At 41.9% G+C, this 27,998-nt stretch overlaps 1 protein-coding gene across 1 annotated transcript in view; it reads left to right on the top strand.

Annotated features, from left to right (window-relative positions):
- The window catches only part of ABCC4 (ATP binding cassette subfamily C member 4), a 188,147-nt gene that overhangs the window by 111,210 nt on the left and 48,939 nt on the right, over window positions 1-27,998 (top strand). Inside the window, exon 20 of the mRNA XM_040267343.1 lies at window positions 21,612-21,691. Within this exon, the coding sequence (XP_040123277.1) occupies window positions 21,612-21,691 (80 nt within the window). The remainder of the gene's footprint in view (window positions 1-21,611; window positions 21,692-27,998) is intronic.

Here is a 27,998-nt window from a genome sequence, read left to right as displayed (position 1 = left end):
TCTTTGACCTTTGTCTTCCTCATTTTGTTTATCTAGCTTTTACATGAGCTTCTTGCTTTGGTCAATTTTCAAAAGAATTTAGCATTTGAAGATGGATTAGACCCAGCATGGGGATGGGAGGTGGATATTTCATCTTCAAGGAAGATAACTATTTCTGAAAACTAGATGATCATTCTTTTGCCTGTTCTCTTGGCCCTAATTTTTAAGACTTCTCCTAGTGCCTTGTCATGACTTCTAAAAAAGTTACATTTGTGGTACAATATGGTATAAGTTTGAAGTATTGATTTGATTGATGCATTGATTTGATACATTTATATTGTTTTATGATTGCTCTGATTGTATTAGGTAACTAACACCTATGGCATCACATAATTATCCTCATGTTGGGAATGAGTAAGATCTAGTCTCAGCAGATTTAATGTTTGTAGTACGGTTTTGTTGTCTCTTATCACTATACTGGATGTTATGTCTCCAGGGCTTATTTATTGACCAATTGCAAATATAGACCTTTAGACATCTCATTTTACTGTCTGGTTTTAAGAATTATAGATTCCACATATAAGAGTTATCACCCAGTGTTTGTTTTTTCATGTCTGACTTCACGTAGCATAATTTCCTCAAAGTCCATCCATGTTCTTGCAAATGGCACAATTTTCTTTTTTCCCATGGCTGAATAATATTCCACTGTGTGTGTGTGTATTTATCTATACACACATTCATCTGTTGGTAGACTCTTGAGTTGTTACTATATCTTAATTACTGTGAATAATGCTGCAATAGAAACAGGAGTGCACATATCTCTTCTGTATCCTGTTCCACTTCTATCTTATTAAAGTTTTCGGGATTTTATAACTGCTTGTAAGTTAAGAAAATGTCAGCTCTGCAATACATATTATTTGCTATTATAAGAGAATATGTGGGATTTTGGTATAATAGTAAGCTCTTCTTTGGCATTTAACCCCCTCTTAGGAGTAAAAACAGCTTCATGTGAGGTTTTTGGGTTTTTTAACCTAACTTAAATAGGGAGTAAAAGAGTTCTCTAATCCTAAAAGTCATCTTTTTGTTTTTTGCTATAAGCTTAGGTTTATAACCTATAAGTATCACTGTTTCCTCTGTTCCTAGGAAGGCTGTTTCTAGAATCATTTGTGTTTTGCAGAAATACGATTTTTGAACTCTTGGGGGCTTGGCGGGCTCCCTGGGTATTAGTTGGACCAGTATATTGTTTGTTAAAGGTCTAAAGAGACTCAGTGGCCTGGGCCCAGTCCCTGGTCTTTGGTTCCCCCAGTCGCTGCCCAGACTCAGAAACATACTAAGATTTATTGATCAAAAAATGTCATTAATTCTGCACGCGGCCCCCCCCCCCCCCTCATAATATGCAGTTTAGTGAAAGATTGAGTCAGGGGCTTTCTGTTCTTGTAATAACCTGTGTTCTCTGTCTTCACATGTTCACGTTGCACTTCAGGGCAGTCTTGCACTTTCAAAACTTTTTCTTTCCTTTACTGAGGGCACAGACAAGTTAGGCAAAAACAATTGACTGGTGAAGACTGCTCCTAGAAAAAAGACCTGGGTAAAAAGTGAATTAAAAAAAAAAAAAATTATCCTAGAAGATCCAAGGATAAAGGAATGATGTGTTTTGATCTGAGAAAAGTGAAACATTCTATTGGTCTGTTCTCCACACACTTTCTGATTACTATTTCACAGCATCTGAAGGCAAGATCCATTCGGTCTTGGGCCTCCTGGCAGCCTCCAAGTTGTAATGTTGTGGTGAATTAAAGCTCTCTTAGTCCTTTCTGATGAAAATATTAGCAGTTTCGGAATTGAGACTAATGGATCTAGTCAGCTCTGAGGAGACCTGTCAGCAGTGGGCAATGGGACTTTTCATCTGAGGCCTGTGACCCCAAGAGATGAGGATCCTGCAGTGATATCTCTTCATTATGAACACACACCAGCATTATTTAATGCAGCCAAGTTTCGATTGCTGGTTAAGGAACACGGTTAAGGTCTTGGTCTCAAAGGACTTTGATGTCCTGTGGAAGCCTGATTTTCCCCTAATATGCATGAAAAGCTTGTGCAGTATAGCTCTTGGGAGATGAATATTTGTTCGTGTAGGTTACAATAGCAGACATACCCTGAGAGTTATGGGGATGTCAGGCAGAATATGTATTTTGATGGAAAAGAAGGATTAGTATGGGAAAATTAGCTGTGGAAATCCATAAATACCAAGCCAAGAATATTCCAGCCGATGTGTCAGTGGGATTTTAGTAGAAATGACAGACTGATACTTTTGCAGATTTTCCTAATAGAGAATTTTTTTTTAAGTTCAGCAGAATGATGCCTTTATAGATTTTAAACCGTTTCCCCCTTACATAGAAATTTCTCCTTTCCTTAGTTTCTAGAGTTTTCTGTTGAAAGTGCACGAAAGTCCTTTGTTCTATGGACTGTCCCTTAAATGTATGGTCTTCCCAGGTGGCTCAGTGGTAATAAAAGGATCTGTTTGACCCAAGAGATGCAGCTTCGATCCCTGGTTTGGGAAGATCCCCGGGGAAGAGGGAATGGCAACCCGTACCATTATTCTTGCCTGGGAAATCCTACGGGCAGGGGAGCCTAGCGGGTTGCAGTCCATGGGGTCATAGAATCGGACACCACGTAGTGACCGAACACCAGCATGAATAAATGTATACCGACTTCAATGGACAGTACTCTGTGGCAGTCTTTGGTAGCCCGGATTACTGAGAGGGTTTGCTGTTCATATTGTTCCCTTGGGCAGTGAGAAAAGGTTCAGTTTCTCATCAGGTTTTACGACACCTGCAAATTCCTTGGCCATCTGTAGCCTGTCCTTAGACGAGCTTTGTTGCCTCTCCTTTGAGGCTGTAGAAGATCTGTAGTCTGCCCTTCCTTCTGAAGGAGATCAGAGAATGGAGGGAAGGCAGAGCCTGAGGGTGTATCCATCTTGAGGGCTGGGCAGAGTGCCCCGAGCTGGTGAGAGGGCACTGGGCTGGTTTTGATGTCTCAGTTTTTTATTGGCTGACTTCACCCAGAGGAGAGACTTTGAAAGCAGACTGAGGTAGCAGAACCATTCTGAGTAGCATCAGGAAAGGGGAGGAGCAGGGATAATTGAGGCAACAGAGAATTCAGCTTTGCCGGTGGATTGTAGAGCAGATCAGAATGAGCGCTAGAGGCGAGGATGTCAGCATGGAGTTGACAGAGTTTTCCGTCTGGGTTGTTGCCAGCTTCACGCCAGGGGATGCTGTGCCAATTGCGGAAGCACATGTTTGTATAGATGTGATTAACCACTCAGAGGCTTGGCACCAAAATCTTTCCCTTTTAGAACAGCTACCGAGATGAGAAGTTGGCTACAATCTAAGTGGGGAATCACCATTGAATGCAACCTTTGGACTTTAAATATCTTGAAGCTGCTAGGAAGGAACTTAGAATGACAGGCATGATGAAGTCCTCTTTTCTTCGTTGAGTTTACACAATTTCCATAGATCCTACTCTCCTTGAGATGGAGGCAGACAGGCACTATATACATCTGACTGTTGTCTCTGGGAGCACGTGGCCTGATTTAGTGGGAGCAACTGAGGTGCCCAGGCAGTCCTTAGACTAGTTGTACAGGCAGTGTTGGATGAGGGAGTGGCTAGGGAGGCAGGAGGCGGGATTCCTGCAGCTGGAGGTATCTCTCTGCCTAGCCATCATGTTTTTGTCACAGGGACAAGTTTCTGTCGGTGTTGCAGCTGCAGTGTAAAGAAGGTGCAGCATTCCTCTTCTTTTGAATTTGACCAATAACTGTCCCTGTGTCCCCAAACCCACCTTTCACATCCTCTTTCATCAATCCTCTGGGTGGTCAGTGTCAACCTGCTTCAACATTGCCCTCAGTTCTCATACCAAGATTCACATAATATCTCTTCTTTAGTGCCAATCTATAAGCACTATGCATCTTTTTTTAAAAATCCATCTGTTGTGGTAAGGGCTCCATACGTATTTCTCAAATCATGCATGGTGTCATCCAAACTTGTGTGGTTTCTGCTGGATATATTAGTAATTGTGGAAGAAGCTGTGATTGGCTCTGTAGGGCCAAAGATGCTCAGCGTGTGCCGGGAGACCAGCAGATTTCAGGAGAGGCTGCTGTTGGATGACAGGACGGTGCAGAGAATGAGTCAGGGTTACCCAGGACATGGGACCTGGAAACCAGGGAGGGAAGGCTGCCTGTCTGGAGTGGCGGGTGTCACTGTGGGCAGGATGGAGGGAGCAGAACCAGGCTAGGATGGGAAGGCTTTCAACTCTGTCCTGAGATCGGTAGGGTTTGGTTGGTGAGGGGACTGATCATACACCTTTCTGGCTTTCCAAAGGTCTGTCATGTTGTGGAACCTCGTAGTGGGGTAGATTGGGAATTTGGGGGCATTCTCATTTTTAAAATGGTGCTTCCCTGGGGGTTCAGTGGCAAAGAATCCACCTGCCAGTGCAGGAGACCTGGGTTCGATCCCTGGGTTGGGAAGATCTGGAGGAGGAAATGGCAACCCACTGTGGTATTCTTGCCTGAATATTCAACAGACAGAGGAGCCTGCCAGGCTACAGTCCATGGGTCACAAAGAGTCAAACATGACTGAGCATGCACACTTGTACACACACAGTTCTTTTTTTTTAAACTTTCCCAACTCTCTCACTCCTAATTCACACTTAACCACATGTTTTGTGGTCATTTGATTCTTTGTTTTTAATTTAATTTTATCAGGCTTAACCATGGCAAATTCTATATTCTCACTGTTTATTATATGTTCAGAGGGCCTCATAAAGAGGAAAAAAAAAACAATTTATTTTAGCATCCTTTTAACACAGAAAATTATTGTATAATGAGTAATTTGTAAAATCTGTGCAAACTTCTTTTCAAACTCAAGTGAGATACTGTATTGCCTGGATTTATTTTTGTAGTTCTAGGTAATGACTGTTATTTTATACCCTTCCATGATGAGTTATTAAAAAAGTAAATTTTTGTCCCATCTTCTTTCTGGGCTAGTACTGAAGTTCCTTCTTTTGTATGGAACATCAGAAACTCTCCTTTCCCCATGACATATAGACTTCAGCTTTCTGAAACTTCTGTCATGTCAGAGGGGGGTTTATCGTACGGAAAGAATAGGACATTTTTCCATAAAAATAAAAACGCTGTTCAGTGGGGGTTTCTTCTCTGCTACCCACACTCCTCATCCCTGAAAAAAAAAAAGAAACTTTGGTGGTTAATCAGGGTTCCAGATGTTTGTATGTATTTATTTATTTCGATATTTATAGTGTTTGCTGTCAAGCCATTTGCCTCCCTGGGTGCATTCCAGAAATTTTAAAAACATACATGGCAAAGCCACAAAGATCAAAGACCTGTGTCTTAGGAACTCTTTGTAGCACTTTAGGCCTGTCCCGAAGAAGATTTCTGTGAAAGGAGCCACAGAAGAGCTCTTACTGTCCAGGTCACATCTTGAGGAACGTTCTGGATGGGGACCAAGCACCTGGTGAAGAATCCATCCAGAGTGGGGTTCTTCCTCTCTACTCAGTGAGGGGCCTTTGCTTGAAACCTCCCTGCAGCGCACAGCCTTCCAGCGCTCATTAGGACACCTCCTGCCTCTTCTATTTTCACATTTTATCATTGGTCTTTCTATAATTTCTTCCTTTAAAACATAGGGAATAACTGTTTCTCCACCCTCCTGTAAAAGTATGGGCTTCATTTTCTGTATTACTTTTAAAACATATAATATCTACCATCTCAGTGGGAAACAACAGGAGCTTTGTAGTAACCATACTGCCTTCGTGACTAATACCTCTGAGAGAGAGGGTGCCTTCAGGAGTTGAGACCGGATAGAGAAGCAGCCGAGCTTCCCAGGTGGGGCTAGTGGTAAAGAACCCATCTGCCAGTGCAGGAGACGTGAGATATGGATTAAATCCCTGGGTCGGGAAGATCTCCTGGAGGAGGGGATGGCGACCCCCTTCATTCAGTATCCTTGCCTGGAAAATCCCACAGACAGAGGAGTCTGCTGCGCTACAGTCCATGGGGTCGCAAAGAGTCAGGCACAACCGAAGTGACTGAGTACAGGACAGGGAAACTGCAGAGGCAGGCGTCGTAGAACCTTTCTTCTATTCTGAGTTACAGAGTCTCAGACACTGAAGGCCTCCTTTGAAGTTCTTTAATGAATGTTTTAAAAGATCATGGATTTAGTTTATGGGGTTATCGATCAATAGATATTTTCTTGCTTAGGCCTCCTGACTGCTGATCTCTTCCGGGTGGTAGTTGAGGTGGAAAGAGAAGTGGGAGGATGAGACAGGCAGTCCTGTGACATGACAGCCTCGAAAAGAAACCTCTCGTACCTTTATATCTGTTCTGAAGATGCGGCAATCGCTACAGAGCAAACCAGGCAAGGTATAAACTTGACCTTAAAGTCAAACTCTGGGTTTTACCCGTCTAGAAATCTGTGGTGCTTTCCTCACTAACCCAGGAAGCGTCTGCCAATAGCAGCATGCGACTTGCCAAGCAGATAAGGTGCTGGCCGGTCGGGCCTCACGCCTCTTGCTCTTGGGCGCTCCGTGTGCCTCCGTACCTTTTCAGGTGTTTGATTCTGCCCTTCCTCTTTCTCTCCAGCAAGTCCACCTCCCTTAGGTGAGCGAGTTGAAAGGAATTGCACAGTAAGCTTAGCACAAATTGCGTGGAATTCTACATCTTCTCCAGGTTAGCCTGTTTGGAGAGGAACTTTTTCACTTAGGGGCGGGATCTCCTCTTAGAAATCCAGCCTTGTCAACAGTGACTTCAAGAATATAACTTGGCTTAGGTTCCCTACACTGCCAGTTCATGCTGAGTATGCCCTCAGTAACTGGCTGTCTGCTCAATCCGGTTACCCAGCCCTTTTGGTCTGTTTTCAATTTGAGACCTTTCCTGACAATAAAAGCCTTGTTGTTTCGTCACCTCAGTCATGACCAACTCTTTGAGACCCCAAGTACTGTAGCCAAAGAGGCTCCTATAGTTCTCCAAGCATTTCCTTCTCCAGGGAATATTCCCGACCCAGGGATTGAACCTCCATCTCCTACATTGGCAGGTGGATTCTTCACCACCAGAGAAGCCTTAATAATAATAATAAAAGCCTTGCTGTCCCTTCAGTTCAGTTCAGTTCAGTCGCTCAGTCGTGTCCGACTCTTTGCGACCCCATGAATCGCAGCATGCCAGGTCTCCCTATCCATCACGAACTTCCGGAGTTCACTCAGACTCACCTCCATCGAGTCAGTGATGCCATCCAGCCATCTCCTCCTCGGTCGTCCCCTTCTTCTCCTGCCCCCAATCCCTCCCAGCATCAGAGCCTTTTCCAGTGAGTCAACTCTTCGCATGAGGTGGCCAAAGTCTTGGAGTTTCAGCTTTAGCATCATTCCTTCCAAAGAAATCCCAGGGCTGATCTTCAGGATGGACTGGTTGGATCTCCTTGCAGTCCAAGGGACTCTCAAGAGGCTTCTCCAACACCACAGTTCAAAAGCATCAATTCTTCGGTGCTTAGCCTTCTTCACAGTCCAACTCTCACATCCATACATGACCACTGGAAAAACCATAGCCTTGACTAGACGGACCTTAGTCGGCAAAGTAATGTCTCTGCTTTTGAATATGCTGTCCCTTAAATATTTGTAAAATCATTAGCTCACTTTTTCTATTTAATGAGTTTCACATTAAATTGTCTGAAAAGTCACAATTTAGCCAACAGTTTATAAAATCCTTTGTTTCACTTTTGCTAAATGTATTTTAAAGCCCAAGTTGAAAGTTAGCTACAGATGCTTTCATACTTAGTGTTCTTTCACCCATGGGAACTGGTGGTTTTGTTTTTCAACAGAATTTTTATATTTTATGTATGTGAGACCAGTAATGGCTTCAGATTGCTGTTTACTATTAGATCTCCACAACTGCATGCTGTAGGCATGGGTAGTTTTATGCCTAATGACCGAAAAGCTAAATTAAAAATAACTGTCAAAATATTTTCTCTTTCTAATTGAATGCTGGCAACATCTTGATTTTTCCAACAAGAGTTATGGGTATTATTAGAAGTTTATCTTATCCCGAATGATAAGAGTTCAGGGGAGAAACTTTTGTGTTGAGTTCGTTGCATTCTATTCCCATGCTCCTCATTTAATTTTCTTTGGTTCTGACATCATTGTTCCCTTTTACTTTGTCTGTATTAACTGTCATGTGAGCAAAATAGAAACCTTTTTAAATGGCGTCATGTTTAGAACGATGTCCGCTAAGTCATCATGTCTGCCAAGTTCTCCTGAGGCTTATTCAGAGGTTTTCAGTTTTTGCATAAGGGCAGAGATATTGACAGTTGTGAATACGTGTGGTATCCAGAGTTTAGAAACAAGCAGACCTGCATTCTGGAAGCGAGGCCCCACATTCCAGGAGTCTTCCCTGCATGGCATTCTCTCCTGCATTTGTACCTTCCTTTTTGGTCCCTTCCTTCAACTCCCCCGAAACGTTTTTTTTCGAGTGTCCTTTATTCCTGCCCACCAAGCTTCAAGGTTCCTTTCCATCATTTAAATGGATCCCCGGTCATCCTTCCTTTAATATAAGTTCTTAGATGCTCGCTTCTAGCATATTCTGTGGGAGTTTTTTCTTCTTTAAACTCCAGGCTCACCCATCCTTGCCTCCCTTGATCTAATGATACAACTTTTGTTATTCTTGTTGTTATTCAGTTTATAAATCACCTCTGACTCTTTGCTACACTGTGGACTATAGCACACCAGGCTCCTCTGTCCTCTCCTCCTCGTCTCCCAGAGAGTTTGCTCAAATTCATGTTCAGTGATGCTATTAACTATCTCATCCTCTGCTGCCCCCTTCTCCTTTTGCCTTCAGTCTTTCCCAGCATCAGAATCTTTTCCAGTGAGTTGTCTCTTCACATCAGGTGGCCAGAGTATTGCAGCTTCAGTAATAGTCCTTCCAGTGAATATTCAGGATTGATTTCCTTTAGGATTGGCTGGTTTGATCTCCTTACAGTCCCAGGATATATCTACCTTTGCTTTTAATTCTAGGAGAAACATGCCCTGAAAGGACAGGGAATGTAAACGCTCACTGTCATCTTCCATTTAGATCCACTTTGGATTTATTTTGGTGTTTTCCCCCTTAGCCTTCAGTTCTTTTTATAACCTCCTTTACCTTTTTCTGAATGTTGAGCTTTAAGCCAAATTTTTCACTCTCCTCTTTCACTTTCATCAAGAGGCTTTTTAGTTCCTCTTCACTTTCTGCCATAAGGGTGGTATCATCTGCATATCTGAGGTTATTGATGTTTGTCCCAGCAATCTTGATTCCAGCTTGTGCTTCTTCCAGCCCAGCATTTCTCATGATGTACTCTGCATAGAAGTTAAATAAGCAGGGTGACAATATACAGCCTTGATGTACTCCTTTTCCTATTTGGAACCAGTCTGTTGTTCCATGTCCAGTTCTAACTGTTGCTTCCTGACCTGCATATAGATGGGGAAACAGTGGAAACAGTGTCAGACTTTATTTTGGGGGGCTCCAAAACCACTGCAGACGGTGATTGCAGCTATGAAATTAAAAGACACTTACTCCTTGGAAGGAAAGTTATGACCAACCTAGATAGCATATTGAAAAGCAGAGACATTACTTGGTCAACAAAGGTTCATCTAGTCAGGGCTATGGTTTTTCCAGTAGTCATGTATGGATGTGAGAGCTGGACTGTAAAGAAAGGTGAGCGCCAAAGAATTGATGCTTTTGAACTGTGGTGTTGGAGAAGACTCTTGAGAGTCCCTTGGACTGCAAGGAGATCCAACCAGTCCATTCTAAAGGAGATCAGTCCTGGGACTGATGCAGAAGCTGAAACTCCAATACTTTGGCCACCTCATGCGAAGAGTTGACTCATTGGAAAAGACTCTGATGCTGGGAGGGATTGGGGGCAGGAGAAGAAGGGGACGATAGAGGATGAGATGGCTGGATGGCATCACTGACTCGATGGACATGAGTTTGAGTAAACTCAGAGTTGGTGATGAACAGGGAGGCCTGGTGTGCCTCCTTGGGGGTGCAAAGAGTCGGACATGACTGAGCGACTGAACTGACTGACTGACTTTCTTGAGTAAATCGTAGGAGGTGGATTGGGACATCATTCCCCTGTGGCAGCAAGCCTGCGTCCCACCCCCCAAAACAGTTGGACAACAGGTCCCTGAAAAGAGGGTGCCCTGGTGGATCAAGTGCAGGTTTCTTTGTTGTTAGTCTCCTCCTTTTAATCCAACACTTGAAAATAAGATAAAATGCAAAACGTGTGTAGATTTATTTACAATTTTGTGGGGGCTTCCCTCGTGGCTCAGAAGGTGAAGAACCTACCTGTAGTGCAGGGTTCGATCCCTAGGTTGGAAAGATCCTCTGGAGAAGGGAATGGCTGTGCACTCCAGTATTCTTGTCTGGACAGTCAAGAGCCTGGTGGGCTATAGTCCACAGGGTCACAAAAGAGTCAAACATGATTGCGCGACCTTCACTTTTACTTTCCCTTTTAACAGTTTTGTTAAAAACCCCTCCTGACAGACTTTGTGTAAGAAGTCTCTTTAATTTAGGTGGCAAGCACCCCACCTGAATGTTGTTATATGCTGACAGTTTAGATGAATGGATAGTATACTTTCAGCACATTTCTGCCCTATGATAATGTGTCTGTTTGCAAGAGTCTACAAACGTGGTAATATTTTATCAGTTTGGGGCACAGAATAAGAAGAAGAAAAATGGCATAGTTTCTTATATTTATAGGATGCCGATATGAAGCTGAAAATGCTGCCTGGCAGGTTACATGGCTAAATACACATGAAGAAAGATAAGAAGCTGGCAGACTTTTATTCTCGGCACGGGGTAGGGGGGAGACAGGGTCCAGACCAGTAACTGTCAGCTGTGTTGGAGGGACATTCTCCATGGCGACCAAATATTTTTTAACCTTCAACTCACCGTTTCCTTGAGGAATGTAGCATATTTTTAATGACTTTATTGATTTGATGATTGGGTTACAATGTACTTTAGTTAGTGCTGGACCGTTTCTCTCCTGTCAGCACTTTAATACGGATAAATCTACTTTTTTGGGCACCACTTTGAAAGGCTGTAAAATTGCTTATATTTGCAGAAAAATTTGTTTTCCTATGGTATGGTATATTTATATGCAGACATAGTGTGACCTTCCCCCCTCACACCCCTGTTACAAAATCATCATCGGACGTAGTTTACGTGAGAAATAAACACATGAAGGGCTGTTAATGCTGTGTCCCGTTAAAGCAACATAAATAAAAATGTGGGTTTTATGTCTGAGGGATCATGAAAATAGATTTAATAATTTAATTATAAGTCAAAATTTTAATGCTTTAATCAATCACTTATTCTCTGCTAATGTGTTACAAATGTATTTTTTGAAATAATAAGCATGCAGTATATCCTCCATTCACTGTAATGGTGTCCAAGTGAATTTGATATTTTATATGCAGTGAGACCCAGTAAAAGTGCATCTTTATTTTGTTTGTGTCACTCAATTTATGAGCAGAATTAGAATATATTCTGCTAATAAGTTTTACATGAAATTTCTAAATATTCTTATGAAAAACAATGTCACATGTATCTTTGGTCAGTTATCATAAATTCAGTTTGGAGGTTCAGATAATATATGTGTGTGTGTGTGTGTCTATATAAGTTCAGTTCAGTCACTCAGTCATGTCCGACTCTGTGCGACCCCATGAATCGCAGCATGCCAGGCCTCCCTATCCATCACCAACTCCCGGAGTTCACTCAGACTCACGTCCATCGAGTCCGTGATGCCATCCAGCCCTCTCATCCTCTGTCGTCCCCTTCTCCTCCTGCCCCCAATCCCTCCCAGCATCAGAGTCTTTTCCAGTGAGTCAGCTCTTCGCATGAGGTGGCCAAAGTACTGGAGTTTCAGCTTTAGCATCATTCCTTCCAAAGAAATCCCAGGGCTGATCTCCTTCAGAATGGACTGGTTGGATCTCCTTGCAGTCCAAGGGACTCTCAAGAGTCTTCTCCAACACCACAATTCAAAAGCATCAATTCTTCGGCACTCAGCCTTCTTCACAGTCCAACTCTCACCTCCATACATGACCACAGGAAAAACCATAGCCTTGACTAGATGGACCTTAGTCACCAAAGTAATGTCTCTGCTTTTCAATATGCTATCTAGGTTGGTCATAACTTTTCTTCCAAGGAGTAAACGTCTTTTAATTTCATGGCTGCCGTCACCATCTGCAGTGATTCTGGAGCCCGAAAAAATAAAGTCTGACACTGTTTCCACTGTTGCCCCATCTTATTTCCCATGAAGTGATGGGACCGGATGCCATGATCTTCGTTTTCTGAATGTTGAGCTTTAAGCCAACTTTTTCACTCTCCTCTTTCACTTTCATCAAGAGGCTTTTTAGCTCCTCTTCACTTTCTGCCATAAGGGTGGTGTCATCTGCATATCTGAGGTTATTGATATTTCTCCCACCATTCTTGATTTCAGTTTGTGTTTCTTGCAGTCCAGCGTTTCTCATGATGTACTCTGCATATAAGTTAAATGGGTGACAATATACAGCCTTGATGTACTCCTTTTCCTAGTTGGAACCAATCTGTTGTTCCATGTCCAGTTCTAACTGTTGGTTCTTGATTTCTCAAGAGTTCTCAAGAGGCAGGTCAGGTGGTCTGGTATTCCCATCTCTTTCAGAATTTTCTACAGTTTATTGTGATCCACACAGTCAAAGGCTTTGGCATAGTCAGTAAAGCAGAAATAGATGTTTTTCTGGAACTCTCTTGCTTTTTCCATGATCCAGCAGATGTTGGCAATTTGATCTCTGGTTCCTCTGCCTTTTCTAAAACCAGCTTGAACATCAGGAAGTTCACGGTTCACGTATTGCTGAAGCCTGGCTCGGAGAATTTTGAGCATTACTTTACTAGCATGTGAGATGAGTGCAATTGTGCAGTAGTTTGAGCATTCTTTGGCATTGCCTTTCTTTGGGATTGGAATGAAAACGGACCTTTTCCAGTCCTGTGGCCACTGCTGAGTTTTCCAAATTTGCTGGCATATTGAGTGCAGCACTTTCACAGCATCATCTTTCAGGATTTGAAAGAGCTCAACTGGAATCCCATCACCTCCACTAGCTTTGTTCATAGTGATGCTTTCTAAGGCCCACTTGAGTTCACATTCCAGGATGTCTGGCTCTAGATGAGTGATCACACTGTTGTGATTATCTGGGTCATGAAGATCTTTTCTGTACAGTTTTTCTGTGTATTCTGGCCACCTCTTCTTAATATCTTCAGCTTCTGTTAGGTCTATACCATTTCTGTCCTTTATTGAGTCCATCTTTGCATGAAATGTTCCCTTGGTATGTCTGATTTTCTTGAAGAGATCTCTAGTCTTTCCCATTCTATTGTTTTCCTCTGTTTCTTTGCATTGAGGAAGGCTTTCTTATCTCTTCTTGCTATTGTTTGGAACTCTGCATTCAGATTCTTATATCTTTCCTTTTCTCTTTTGTTTTTCGCCTCTCTTCTTTTCTCAGCTAATTGTAAGGCCTCCCCAGACAGCCATTTTGCTTTTTTACATTTCTTTTCCATGGGGATGGTCTTGATCCCTATATGTATATATAAAATCTTTCAAAATAGTTTTCATGAGACTTTACTTCCCCTTCTAAGAATACTATATCTAGTACATATTTTGTTATTAAATAAAAATATAATTAATTTTATTCATTCAGTTTCAAATTTTTTTTAATTATTTATTATTTATTTTTGTTTGCACTGAGTCTTTGTTGCTGCACTTGGGCTTTCTCTAGTTGCGATATGCAGGCTTGTCATTGAGGTGTCTTCTCTTTTGGAGCACAATCTGAGGGTACACGGCCTCAGTAATTGTGGTGCATGGGCTTTGTTGTAGCATGGCATGTGTGTTCTTCCCGGACCTGGGATTGAATCCATGTCCCCTGCATTGACAGGCGGATGCTTAACCACTGGACCACCAGGGAAGTCCCACTTATTTTTAAAGCATGATAAAATATTTAATAAAGCTTCCCTAAAAACCCCTCTCTAAAAGAGCCAAGTAGAATTTTACAGCACTATAAAAGCCCCTTTCACCCCACTGTCAATTAAGTTTAAAGGGAAGAAATTATGCATTTAATAAATAGCAGCATTACTGAAACTGTGTAATGCTTTTAGTGCTAGTGTAGGCAAAACCCCCAGCAAACATGGAGCAATGTCCATTTCTTTGATATTTTCTCCATGGGAAGGAACTTGCAGAAAGGTAATAGCGTCCACCTAAGAAACCCAGGGAAAAGTCAAACTTAAAATGGCTCTCTGAGTTTAATGAGTGGTTGTGTGCTGAAGGGCCAAGTAATTTAAAGGATGCAAATTGATAACCGCAAATATTCTTCCTGGACAGTTATGTGTATCCAGGGGTTTGTTTTTTGGTATTTTATGGTGGGCAATATGATGCCAAAGGAGAAAAAGATCATAGCTTGCTTTTGCTTGCTGGAAGGTAGGGTCTCTTAATCCTTTCCTTGCTTAGAGTGAACAGACATCTTCAGAACTTGGTCAGCTGTCCAGCTGTTTTCCATTGGGAAGAAGGGAGTTGCCTCTCCTTGGTATTGAGCACAGAACCGAAGGAAGACTCACACATGCCCGCTGCCCAGGAGCAGCCCAGCACATCCAGAAGCATGCAAATTGACCTGCCTGCTAAGTGAAGAAGGAAAGAATATCATGCACAGGCAGTTGATGTCTTTTTATGGGAGAACAAAAGAGTTTCGATTCTTTAGCTTGGAGTTCAGCCTGGCCATTGTGTGGCAGAGGAGGCTTAATGAATCATTGTTTAACTAAGATCCTGCCAAGTATTTGACCATTAAATAGCCTGCATGTGTATAGAGTTCTTCTCTGACAGACTCTTATTTGACTGTGATTAATTGGCATTGAATTGGTATTTAATTACCTCCCCAGAAATCTAAGAATAGTTTGTGTTCTGATTAAGTTATTTGATGTATAAACCTTCCTGGCGCTGGACAGTCGGCTCTATCCTTGCTGTGTACCTGTTTCAGTGCTGACGGGCGACCTCTGGTTGCTCAAAGCCGAGGGACTGTCTCAAAGTATCAAAACGCAATATGGATTGGGATTTCAGTTTCTCTTTCAATGTGCAAAAGTTTTAGGAATCAAAATACAGCATGTTAAGGGTTTCTTTTATGTTGAAGTTCTTTTTTAAAATATTCATTAAGTTCATGGTTTAAGAATCCCCATATTCATATTCATATTCATTTGCATATTTCATGCAAATGTATCAGCTTCCTCACTAACATAATGTGTTACTGTGTACGTGCACCTGAGATGTCCAAGGGGAGAGATCCCACCTACTGGACACACCAAAAATGAAAGGACTCTTTGCTACCCCATGGACCGCAGCCTTCCAGGCTCCTTTGTCCATGGGGATTCTCCAGGCTGGAATACTGGAATGGGATGCCATGCTCCCCTCCAGGGATCGAACCCAGGTCTCCCTCATTGCAAGCAGATTCTTTACCACCTGAGCTACCAGGGAAGCCTGATGAAGAGACACTAGGGGCCGATTCTGGTTCAGGTGTCACTGTCCTTAGAGAATAGATGATAGCTGAACCAGTGGGAAATGACCATTCTGGGGAATAGTGTTCCAAATATAAGAGGGGCAGGTGCAAGCCACAGGAATGAAGAGAGGTATTAAAAAATAGTTATATCCCAGAAACAAGCACCTAGGATGATTTTTCTTTTTAAAAAAGTCATTACAGGGATTAGCTGCCACAGAAGAAGTGAAGATGAATGACGATGGAGGGAAAGATACTGGTTTTAGAAACCAGATGATATGTGTAAAGAGGGTGGCAGCTGGACTGGAAGAAGGGTTTGTGGCATATTTGAATAGCCCACAATTTAATGTGAGGAATATTTGACCAAGACGGAATGTGTCTCCTATGCTCCCTCCCACCCCATTTTCTTTTTTGGCCTCTACACGACTAGCAGGATCTTAATTCCCTGAGTAAGGATTGAACCTGTGCCCTTGGCTGTGAAAGCCTAGAGTTCTAACCAGTAGACCACCAGAGAATTCCCATCCAAAAGCTTTTTATAACTCACAGTACACTATGTAGAATTATAACTCTGAGCAGTGTTTCCACTTCTTAAAGCTTTTATCTAATTTTTAAAGGAAGGAATACAGTAGTGAAAATGATTTTTCCCTTCCCCCTCTTTTTTAAAAAGAAAATTGAAGTGCAGTTGATGTACAATGTTGTACTAGTTTAGATGTATTGCAAAGCGATTCAGTTATTCATTTATACGTATATCCATAGTTTTCCAGATTCTTTTCCATTACAGGTTATTACAGGATATCAAATGTAGCTCCCTCTGCTATATAGCAGTTCTTTGTTGTTTATTTTCTATATAATATGTAGCTGTTAATCCCAAACTCCTAGTCTATCCCTTTGCCCCTTCCCTATGGTAACCATAAGGTTATCTTCTATATAGGTCTGTGGGTCTACTTCTTTTTTATAAATAAATTTGTTTGTATAATTTTTTAATCCCCTTGTTTTTAACGGTGTTCTCCATTTGTGTGTTTCATTTTCCTCCCCAACAAAGGCCCATGCTCTCACACTTAATACAACCCAACCACATTTGTGTAACAACTGTTGGGGGTTCCCAGAAATTAAAATGATGCGCTGGAGATAGACTGAGATCAGATTTGGGTGTTGGTTGATCGCACTCCAGCTCACCTTCAGTCACTTTACATGCGGTGGGTTGTGGGAGGAAGCATTGTCTTCAAGTTTAGTCATGTTCTCACACCCAATGTTTTGCTGTCCCATTTCTGAGCACTACAAGTTCTTGTATGCATATTGGAGAGGGAAGGGTTGATTTTGCATTCTGGATGGCAACTTCCTGATACTCGGCTTTGAAGAACTGGGATGTCCCTGCTTAGATGACTTTAGTAACATCTTTTCACCTTTGTTTCTGTGGGTACACATTTCCCAGGAGAGACTGCTCCGTGTTTTAACTCCCCAGTTCTCATTCCTTGGGAAGTATGAGAGGAAAACTGTGCATTTTGTCCTGAAACATGGTCAAGGTGCACTGTGCCGGGAAAAAAGACCTGGGAGGCAAAGTGGTGTGTTTCTGTGATTGGAGGAGTCCTCCTGTCTCCTCAGAATTGACATTGCTGAATTGTCTACACCCCGCTTTGGCCATCCCACTTCCTGTGGTTCATGGTTTCTGTATCTATGTATGTATATATGTGAACGTTGCTCAGTCGTGTCCGACTCTGCAACCAGATGGACTGTAGCCTGCCAGGCTCCTCTATCTGTTGGTTTTTCCAGGCAAGAATACTAGAGTGCATTGTCATTTCCTCCCAAGGGGATCTTCCCGACCCAGGGATCAAACCCGGGTCTCCTGCATTGCAGGCAACCTCTTTACCATCTAAGCTACCAGGGAAGCCCAGTTAATGGTTTAAGAATCCCCAGAAATCATGAAAGCTGTAGGCATATTCCAGTGGGTATATTCCATTGTTTTTATCAGGCTCACAGTGTTTCAGAGCCATCATCTTTGTGCTGCCTGATGCTGTGCACTAGTCTATCCAGTCCTGACCTTCTACGAGCCGCGAGCCAGACTCCTCACCTGACGTGTGCACAAGATCCAGGGGTAAAGGAACTAGCCTGATCTCGCTTCTTGACCCCTTTTCTCCCCACCGTGCTTCAGTTCAGTCCAGTCGCTCAGTCGTGTCCGACTCTGTGCGACCCCATGAATCGCAGCACGCCAGGCCTCCCTGTCCATCACCAACTCCTGCAGTTCACTCAGACTCACGTCCATCGAGTCGGTGATGCCATCCAGCCATCTCATCCTGGGTCGTCCCCTTCTCCTCTTGCCCCCAATCCCTCCCAGCAACAGAGTCTTTTCCAATGAGTCACCTCTTCGCATGAGGTGGCCAAAGTGCTGGAGTTTCAGCTTTAGCATCATTCCTTCCAAACAAATCCCAGGGTTGATCTCCTTCAGAATGGACTGGTTGGATCTCCTTGCAGTCTAAGGGACTCTCAAGAGTCTTCTGCAACACCACAGTTCAAAAGCATCAATTCTTCGGCACTCAGCCTTCTTTCACAGTCCCACTCTCACATCCATACATGACCACAGGAAAAACCATAGCCTTGACTAGACGGACCTTAGTTGGCAAAGTAATGTCTCTGCTTTTGAATATGCTATCTAGGTTGGTCATAACTTTTCTTCCAAGGAGTAAGCGTCTTAATTTCATGGCTGCAGTCACCATCTTCAGTGATTGCTTAGGCAATGTAAAATACATTTTACATCTACTTACTGTAGAAGAACATTCATGGCAACTGCAACAGGTGGTTCCTGGGGCAATATGTGAGGTGTATCCACTCCTTCAAGGTCAGTGCCCTGCCATAGTTAACATTAGGTGATGGGACTTGTTCTGTGTCATGGGATAGCATGAGGCTTGGAGAGGGTTCTCAAGCCCTGAATTTTCTTAGTCAGTTATGCTTTTCTTAGACTGTCTGGTTCATTCATTCTTTCACACGTTTATTCACTTCTTAATCCATTCATTGAATCTTCAGTAACTGTGCAATTTAATTTAGAAGTGCAGATATTATCCATTAATTATGGTTAGCCAGGAGAGAATTCCAAGGACCTCGTCTGTTTTAATGTTCAAAGCATTCAGCAGCCAGTGGAGCAAGTATTAGCCAGTCAGAAGGGGCCGGGCTGTCAGAGGCCAGTTTGGCTTTCACCAGTCATACTAGCTTAACACCAGCCCTGCCTGTAATTTTACTGACTCATTCTTTTTTTTTTTTCAATTTATTTATTTTTACCTGGAGGATAATTGCTTTACAGTGTTGTGTTCCTTTCCATTATACATCAGCATGAATCAGCCATTCTTATTAGTAGATACTTAATAATGTGTCTGCTAAAATAGCTCTATGTCATATATGTGATGACATGAATTTTCTCAGTCCCTGTAACCCTGGATGCAAGTCTTGACCTGTTTTATAGCTGAATATCAGTGAGTTAATTTCCTCCTGCCTCTAAGCCTAAACTGCCTCTTCTGTAAAATGGGGACAACATCACTCTCAATAGTTCTGATGAGATGATTCATCCATGGTTTCTGGCACTTTTTGGTGCTCATCTGGTGGTGGTGGTGTTCTACAAACCAAGCAGGGGTGACTACCAGGCACGATCTCAAGGGAAAAATGCCGCCCAAGCTCTGGTGTGTACCACAGGCATGCTGATGAGTCTGTGCAGGGTTTGTCTGTGAGAACAGTGGCTGAGACAGAATTGGTCCTCAGCCGCCTTCTGGGAGCGCTCAGACTGTCACTCACCTGGGTCATTCGTGTAAGTTGGTCCTCCATCCTCTCTGCACCCAGCCTTCTCCTCAGGACGTCCTTCTCACAACCATGGCTTTGAAAAGAGAAGTCGGGCTTCTTTTTGACTGAAGGGAATTTTTTAGCGGAGGCCCCCTAAGACTGGACTCGTCTTCCACTCCTGTTCACATTCAGCTCTCTCCTATCTTAGCACTCCTAAGGACGTGCCCTTTCCATCAAAGAGGCAAATATTTGCCCTTTCTCACCCCTCAGTCTGCACACATGTCATTCCTCCCACCTGGACAAACTCCACTCTCCATCAATCCCGCCCCTGCCCTCCTCCCGAGCGCTCAGGCTGTGTTTCCTCCATGAAAAGTTGTTAGCCTAACCCTGCAGTCACCCGCTCTGGTGTCACCTGCTGCAGCTGTGACTCCATCATCTCTGCCTGTCCTCTGCTTGCTCCCGCTGTCCCGCGTCCCTCTAACTGCTGTGTCCCCTCCTGTGTATTCCACGAGCCTGCACAGCATTAGATGACAAAGTGCCCCCACAGAGACCAAACAAAAAGCTGGGTCAAGTTTTTAAATCCAAATAGCAAACTCTCGTGTTTCTAGAGTCTGCCAGCGTTAAAAAGTGTTTTTCCAATGAAGAAGTCATAAAATTTAAGCTATATCTTTTTTTTTTTTTTTTGATATGTATATTCCTGAGTTTGGCATTGCTACTTTGAGAAGTTTAAAAATGACTAGGTGGGCCAGAAAACAGGTGAGAATGTGTGGGAAAATTGCCCATCTGATGTTAATGGTCCTAAAGCAGAACTGATGGAGAGCCCATCGAAGTGTGGCCTGGGAAAGAGCAGGAAGGGCTGCTTGTAGGAAATGCCAGCCCTCTAGCTCCCCCAGCACTCCTGAATCAGTCTGCATTTTACCAAGTGGGCCGTCCTGCAGCATCCGGTGGGCTTTGCCGGGTGACATGATGTCTCACCTTGGTGGTTGGTCAACTGTTAACTCACCCGGCGTTGTGACTTAATTCTTTCACCAGCACGAGCCCATTTAATCCTGAGACTCGCCTTCTAAAGCAGGCAAGTTGTTACTGGGGCCTACAAAGATATCATGAAAAGACAGTTTCTGGGTCTGTATTTCCTAAGGGTGAGATAGGAAAGTTGAGGCCCAGCCTGTGAAGGTCTGGCCTGGCCAAGCGCAGTAGCCTCCAGCTCCTGGTGTGGGCACACCTGCGCTTCCTGTGAGCCAGGCTCCTTGAGGACAGCAGAGCAGGCTCATCCCAGCAGTGGAAAGCCGGCCCCGGCTCATTCACCGTCCAGCTGTGGCTGGTGTGAATGGCCTCGGGAGAAAGTCACCTGTGACTGAGGTCAGGAAGTGTAGGCAGAGGTCCCTCATCTTACCTACAGGCTGGCTTCCTGGAGTCTTTATTACAAAAGAAATTCAGGGGCGTAAAGAAACACACTTCTCTCGAGCTGCTATCTCAGAGTAGGCTCTGCGTGTGTGTGTGTGCGCACATGCATACCTCTCTCTGTACCTTGTGTGTGAGTGTGCAAGTGCGTGCATGTGTGTACATGCATACCTCTGTGTATTACTTCAATTTCTTTGACTGTAATCATTAAAGAGACCAGAAATTAGTTATCCTCTTCTAATCCTGCAGCCTTTAGGATATCCTGTTTGGGTGGATTCTGAGAGGGGAAATAGAAACAATGATAAGAAGTGATCATTAGTCACCAAGTAATATTTCTGTTTTCTGCCTTCATCCCTCTGGTCTTCTTGGATGCTGAAGCGTGAGCTGTGTGTTTGTTACATCTGGTATACCTCTGAAAGCAACAGCTTATCACCCCTATAGTAAATGCTCAGCTTGAAATTGAAAGAACCCCAAATCTCCCAAAATGTAAGGTGCTTTTGCACCATCCTGTAGGCTAAAAAGTTGACGACAGGTTGTAATTACTGTTTTAAAAAAACAGTATCACTTAGCAAAATTCTGGTAGCATAGTTAATGTAATAATTAGGATTATTAGTTTATGTATTTTGTAATTTATCAAGCTAGCACTTGAATCCTTAAATAGTATGAACAGAAAAGGAGGGAATATTCTACAATCCTCCAACTCTTCCTGATATTCTCTATTGGTAATATCATTTTTTTTTTCATCACTGACACTACCTTATTTCATGTGAATCCGTAATCTATTAAATACATATGCATTTAAAACGCTATTATGATTTGTCCATGAATTGTTTCTTTTGAAGGGCTTGCCTGGGAAATAAGTAATTTCTTGTGTCCTGTTCTTGCAGGAAGAATTTTAAATCGTTTTTCTAAAGACATTGGGCATATGGATGACTTGCTGCCGCTGACATTTCTTGATTTCATCCAGGTAATGTTTAACAGTCCTGTTAGAGTTCTCCCAGGGAAGAGCAGAGTACCTTTTTCTCAAGGCGTTTTCTCGGGTTGAGGGTGGTGGGTATTTTAGCCTGGTGGTGTGTCCTGTTATCTTAAATAAATGCCGTGTTTGTGAGAGAAAGGTGTGGCTGTGACTTGGAGACTAAGTAAGTTGACATGAGGAACACCTGGGGCAGGAGTGGCTCCACAGTCTCGTCAAGGTTGGTCTGAAGCAGTGACATGCAGGGTAAGCGGTTCTCCCTCTGCCTTCCAGGTGTCTGGCGTGGATCCCCTTTACTGTGTGTGCATTTCATAATATAGAAATAATCACCTCTTTCGGAAAGATAGCCTAGATTAACTAAATTATGCATTGTGTTACCACAAAGGACAAATATTTACTGCACCTTTTTTAAATAAAGCCAGGTGTGGTTACTTACAAAGAAAAGATTAGTAATAATAAGGTGAAAATAATACTTTAACAAGGACAATAGAGAGCAGTTATGGAAGATACAGAGCCTTTAAAAGCAAGTACCTTTAAGCCAATAATTTGAGTATGGGATCAAAGTCATCTCAGAAAATGTCTTTTTTTGTTTGTGTAGTTCGCTTTTCTTTTAATGTGTTGATTGCTGTATCTTAAGGTGTCTTTTTTTTTTTTTTTTTAAATCCTGTAATCCCACAGAAATACCTTCTCCCCAGCCTCCAGTCAACTTGGAAGTTCCAAAGAATGGTGTTAGGTCATCTCAGTTGTCATCTGCTTATGCAGTATGGTTGTTCATTGGGATTTTTTCCCTGTTGTTTTTTCCCTGTCTGCTTTTCACTTATTCAGGCTACAGGGACCTTGTCAAGTGTTTATTTTGGATTTATGAAATGTATAGAATTTATCAAAAACTGTATATTTTCTAAAATCCCAGCTGCTGCTGCTAATAATTCCTGGGTTTAAACCCTTTTCACTTTTCTCTGATTGCCAGCTAAAATGATCCCATTTTAAGGCCAGGAAGGAGAGAAATGTTGTGGTGAGGATGTGCAATTATGGCTTGGTGCTGATGCTCCCAACTTCCCAGTTTTATGTCAGTGTTCAAATGCTCTCTACATCAAAACTTAGGCTCTCTTCAGGAGCCATTGCTATAAAAGGAGTCCAAAGTACTTAATTTGTAAAGTTAGCTATGTCAGAAAAATCAGTATTTGGTCTGAAATTATTCTAGGCATTCTTGTAAGTGACAAACAATGTGTCAGTGAATATCTGGCTATAAAGGTGTAGCCTATGGGAGAAACCTTCCACTCTCAACCAATGTATAGTAGGCTGTGATTTAGAGGCAAAGTAGTTTTTTACTGCAAAGACGTCTGATTCTGCTCCCTACCCACCCCACCCCACCCCACCCTACGCCCCACTGCTTTTGCAAACTTATATGTTTGAGTTCTACCGGGCTACATAATTTATCCTCAGAAGCAATTTTTAACCAAACGAATCCCGTGTTGTGAGGGTGATTGTTGATTACTCTGAGAAGATTTTGTGGAAGGTTCTGTGTCTTTGCTACTGCTAGCTGCGCCAAGGTTGGGTTTCTAGAGCCGAATGGCCCACTGTGTGTTTCGCACATGGTTAATTAGTCCTCATAATGATAATGTACCACGTATATTTGTATGACTTAGAGAGGAACAGGGATAGATGCCACTTGCTGTCAGCGTCCAACATTCTCAGTAGTGTGAGGAGAAAATTCTAGTCTCACTATTCTTTTTAACCTGAGAGACAAGGGTCTCACTTAATCTTGATGGAACACACCATTGTTAAATACCAGTAGTCCCAATTAGCTGATTTCTTGAATCTAACAGCAATGGTAAATCTCTGTATTATTGTCTCCAAGAAAGGAGTTTTTGTATGAAAGATGACTCAGTTATCAATTATGATAAAGATCTGTTGTCACTGGCTTTGTTTGCAGGTGTCTTTAATAAGGCTGCCATAATCCCTTCAGGAAGAAATATTTTCTCCTTTTAAAAATAGTATTAGCTAAATATAAAAGCCCTGATCCCTGCCATTGTTGTTGATTCTTTGAGGGACATTTCCCAACATTCATTGTTTAAATGGTTGTCAGGAGGAATCAAGTGAAACTTAATAAACAATGCAGTAACTGGTTCATCGTACTTTGTGTGCCGAAGCCTTTCTCCAGAGGATTTGCATTCGATGAGTGGGCTTTTGACGAGGTATCACTGGGATCATTTTGAAGTATTTGGGCCTGTTGCTGTATTAGCGAGAGAAGATTTTTATTAAAGCCAGAAAAATGAAGTTAACCTGACCTCAATGAAAGGCCAACAAAAATAAAAATGTAAACTGATTTTTTTTTTTTTTAAAGTTGGGTAGGACTCTGTAATGATGAAAAGAACTCCGTGGTGTGATCTGGGACTCTTAATGGAATCATGTAAACTTAAAATAAACACTATTATGGTAAGCACATAGAATGAAAACTAATTTTCCAAATCAAATACATTATATTCAATTCATTTTCCCCAATCAACCAAATGTTTAAAACCTGTTAGTTATAACAGCAATCTTCTGGAAATTAATTAGAATCCTATTAGCTCTGCTAGCTGAGCCAAATGCAGAGGGTTGCTCGTTACATTTCTAAATAGCCTCCTGAATTAAAGCAAAGGAAGGTCAAAATGACAATCAGCTTAACTCACCTTATGACTTTTCTTAAGTTGATCTAGGTGTTTCTTTTCTTTTTTTTTAAGGAATTGGTTGATTTTTTTTTTTTTTTTTTGAATGGCCATTTTATCCACTTTAACTTATCCTCAGTATTATCTCAGTGACCAGTAACATCCTCTACAGTGCATGGGAATCTGGAATGGAAGGTCTCTTGTCTGGCCCATCAGCTTGTCTAAAGAGTTTTGTCATCCCCCTTCTTAACTGAGATTGAAAATTTCCTGTCTGCCTTTGATTTTAATGTCCTTAGCAAAACCTGCTGCCGACCTCAGGAGAAGCTGGGTTTTAATACCTCTCATCGGATTCTTAGGGTAAGGATCTTAGTGACTAGCAGCTCCTCCTGTGCTCAGGGAAGCTCACACAACACCAGTCCTCTTAAACCCATCAGCTGAGTTTAGAAAGGGTTGGGAATTTCCATATCAAGAAGTTAACCTTGGTTTTATCTTGTGGTCCTTCCTACATGTCATCTCTGATGCTTGAGCCAGAAAGAACTTGGCAGGATGTATAGCAAGAAATAGAATGCAAATCAAAATTCAAAGCTAAAATATCGTTCCACTTTTGAAATATTCAGACCAACACTGACATGTTTAACATTTGTTTCTTACTGATAAGCATGTGATAATACCTTACAGGAGAATTAAAATCAAATAGATATAGAAATAATGTAATTACACTTATCCATGGAATTTTTTAATCCAGAGCATGTGTGCTTCATCACTTATCTAAGACAACGACAGTTTTGTTGGTCTTGAAAGTAAGAGTTCAGAAAATGGACCATTGCATTGTAGTATAATGGAGTCTGCTGCTGGTGAATTGGGGAAAGAAAACGGAGAACAGAATCCTCATCAAGGGTTAGGAAAGGGAATTCTCCAGTGAGGAAGTCGGAAGTCAGATTTTATCATTCATTTCACTAACAAAGTGACTAAGATGAGAAAACGGTATTTAAAGTGTGAACCAGCTTGCTGGGCAGATAGAAACTATTTCCTTAACTTTGTCCCTTGGACTTCAATTTGAATTTGTGTGAACATTTATGGGTTTTAGTTTATTTTTTGTTTCATTTTTAGTTTTAGTGAGTGATCCATATCCATGCTGATGAGTGACACAGCTCATTTTAAAACGAATGTACTTCACAACTGTCTGGCATTCCCATGAGAATTCCAGAGGAACCGTGGGGTAATGTGTGGGATTTGGGAACCTGAGTTGACACAGGTATGGAACAAAAGTGAATGAACAGAAACCAATTTTTGGTTGCCAAGGCCTTCTGGAAGGGAAGGCCAGAAGTGAGGGAAGTTTTTGGATGTATCATAGGAAATAAATAATTTATACAAAATGACAACAGTCTGTAGGTTACCTCAGGGTTGCCGTGGGCTTATTATCAGATAAGTTAGCCAGTGGCTGGCAGCGCGAATCTGGTTTATCAGGGTGTTGTTGAAACTCGTTTGTTTGTTTGCTTTTTCAAAAATCATAATACCTTTGAGTACTAACAGTATTTTTAAAAACCAAGTCATTTATCAAGCCAGAACTTGGTGTTCTTCCCTCGTTAAAACTAAATATCTCACATGCGAGAGAGTTCAACATGGAAGGAATTCTTTGAAGAAGGGTTTGACTTTCAGAATATACTGAATTTGAATAAATACAAACCAAAGAAAATACTGGTCCATTAAAATTCACATTCTTAGTGTATGACTGATATTTTTAATAGCACAATGTAAATACAAGCAACATAAATATAGCCACTCATTTTCTTAACAGTGATTAATTTAGTTAATAGTGGTACATACATACATACATAATATTTACAATGTTTCTTTAGTATTTAATTTTAAATTTTAATTTTATTTAGGATTAAATAATTCTTAGTGATTAATCATTCCAGTAATACGGTATATTTATAACATTTGATGGGCAGTTATATTCTTCAGTTTGCACTGAACAGTATTTGTATTGTTGTATTTGCAACTAGATATATAATAATGGAAAACATTGAAGTTTTTTTCATAAATAAGTTCTTCCTATTACATATCTGATGTGAAAATTTGTAGTTCTTTCAACATTTTTCTTTCCTACAACATACCTTCCATTTTGGTTCATTTTCAGCAGTCTTTTATTGGACTTCTATGTGCTAGGGATGTGGGATGGAAAAAGTAAAGCCCTTGCTTCACTCACTGAGTGTGCTCCATGTGGTAGGCACAGGCAGGGCTTGGAATGTGGACGAAGGGAAGTGAAAGTCGCTCAGTTGTTTCTGACTGTTTGCGACCCCATGGACTATACAGTCTATGGAATTCTCCAGGCCAGAATGCTGGAATGGGTAGCCTTTCCCTTCTCCAGGGGATCTTCCCAACCTTGGGATCAAACCCAGGTCTCCCACATTGCAAGCAGATTCTTTACCAGCTGAGCCATGGAGGTGAATGAAACTTAATTCCCGTCTTCTATGGTGAGACAGACAGTCATCAAGTACAGTACTGTTTGATGCATTACTGTGAGAGTGTACTATTTAGGAGAATGGATAAGGCTTTATTTCCGTGTGAGGCAAATGTGATTTCCACACTCAGATCTTCCTTGATGTGTTTGGACAATAAGGTGGAGGTATCCTGTGCTTAATTGGAAGTAACAGAGAAACCTGGAATGAGTGTGGCACCTGAATGTCTGTCACTGAGCATAGCCGCTGAGTCTGTGAAGAAGGACAAGTTTTCCCAGAGAGAGTGAATGATTTTCAGGGCTCATGGAAGTATTGATAGGCTGGGGATTGGGGTTGTGCTGGGTGATATATTCCTCTTTCCCTTCAACAAACAAGGGTTAGAGTTGAGGCTTTGAGGTACAAAGCCCTCCCCTAATGAGTCTTCTCCAGCCCCCCAAGGAGAGGGAGTCCTCCAGGAATTCATCACTTGCAGAAGGAAGTCCTGGAAGGCAAACTAGATGGGTTGGGGGCTGGAGGCAGTTCCTTGTCCTGGGTCAGGAGATGCGTGGAGCTTCAAAGAGGTGACCTTTGATCCCAGATGAGACCCCTGTGGATGGTGGGGTTGGAGGTGTGACTGGAAGCCAAGTGCCCAATGGGAAGCAGTCTTCTTTCAGTCACCAGCTGAGAAGTAGGTACGAGAAGTGTGAAGCGGGTTATTCAGTTTTCTTTTTAAAGGATGAAGTTAGTGCCAAGTGTGTTCAAGCTCATTTTTGATGATTCTGCTCATCCTTGGGTATATTTGGTAAACCTTGAAAGATACTTGATTATTTTCATTTTCTTCTAAAGTATTTATTCTATATACTTTTTCTTGTCTTATTCCTTTTAACTCCCTAAAGAGAATTTTATTTACTATTTTGTAATTATATGAAAGACCTGCTTTGTTTTATTTCTTTGTTTCTTGTGTCTTTGCCTCTTGAACACTGTGTTGAATAGATTAACCTGCCCACAATTCTCTAAGACCAGCAGACACCTTTGTTTTTTTCCTTCAAATCCCCGAATGTTTGCTTATTTAGGAATCAAGTGTACTTTCTTCAGTGAAATACAGACTAATATATCATAGAACGGTATTAGAATTTCGTAGATGACAGTACTTACCGAAACTGTTAAATTGTGAATTCCAAGTGCAAGAGTTGTTTGTCTGGCAAGTTG

The sequence above is a fragment of the Oryx dammah genome, unplaced genomic scaffold (genome assembly GCF_014754425.2).
Source record: "Oryx dammah isolate SB20612 unplaced genomic scaffold, SCBI_Odam_1.1 HiC_scaffold_24, whole genome shotgun sequence".
NCBI lineage: Eukaryota > Metazoa > Chordata > Mammalia > Artiodactyla > Bovidae > Oryx > Oryx dammah.
This window is presented reverse-complemented; position numbering and strand designations above follow the sequence as displayed.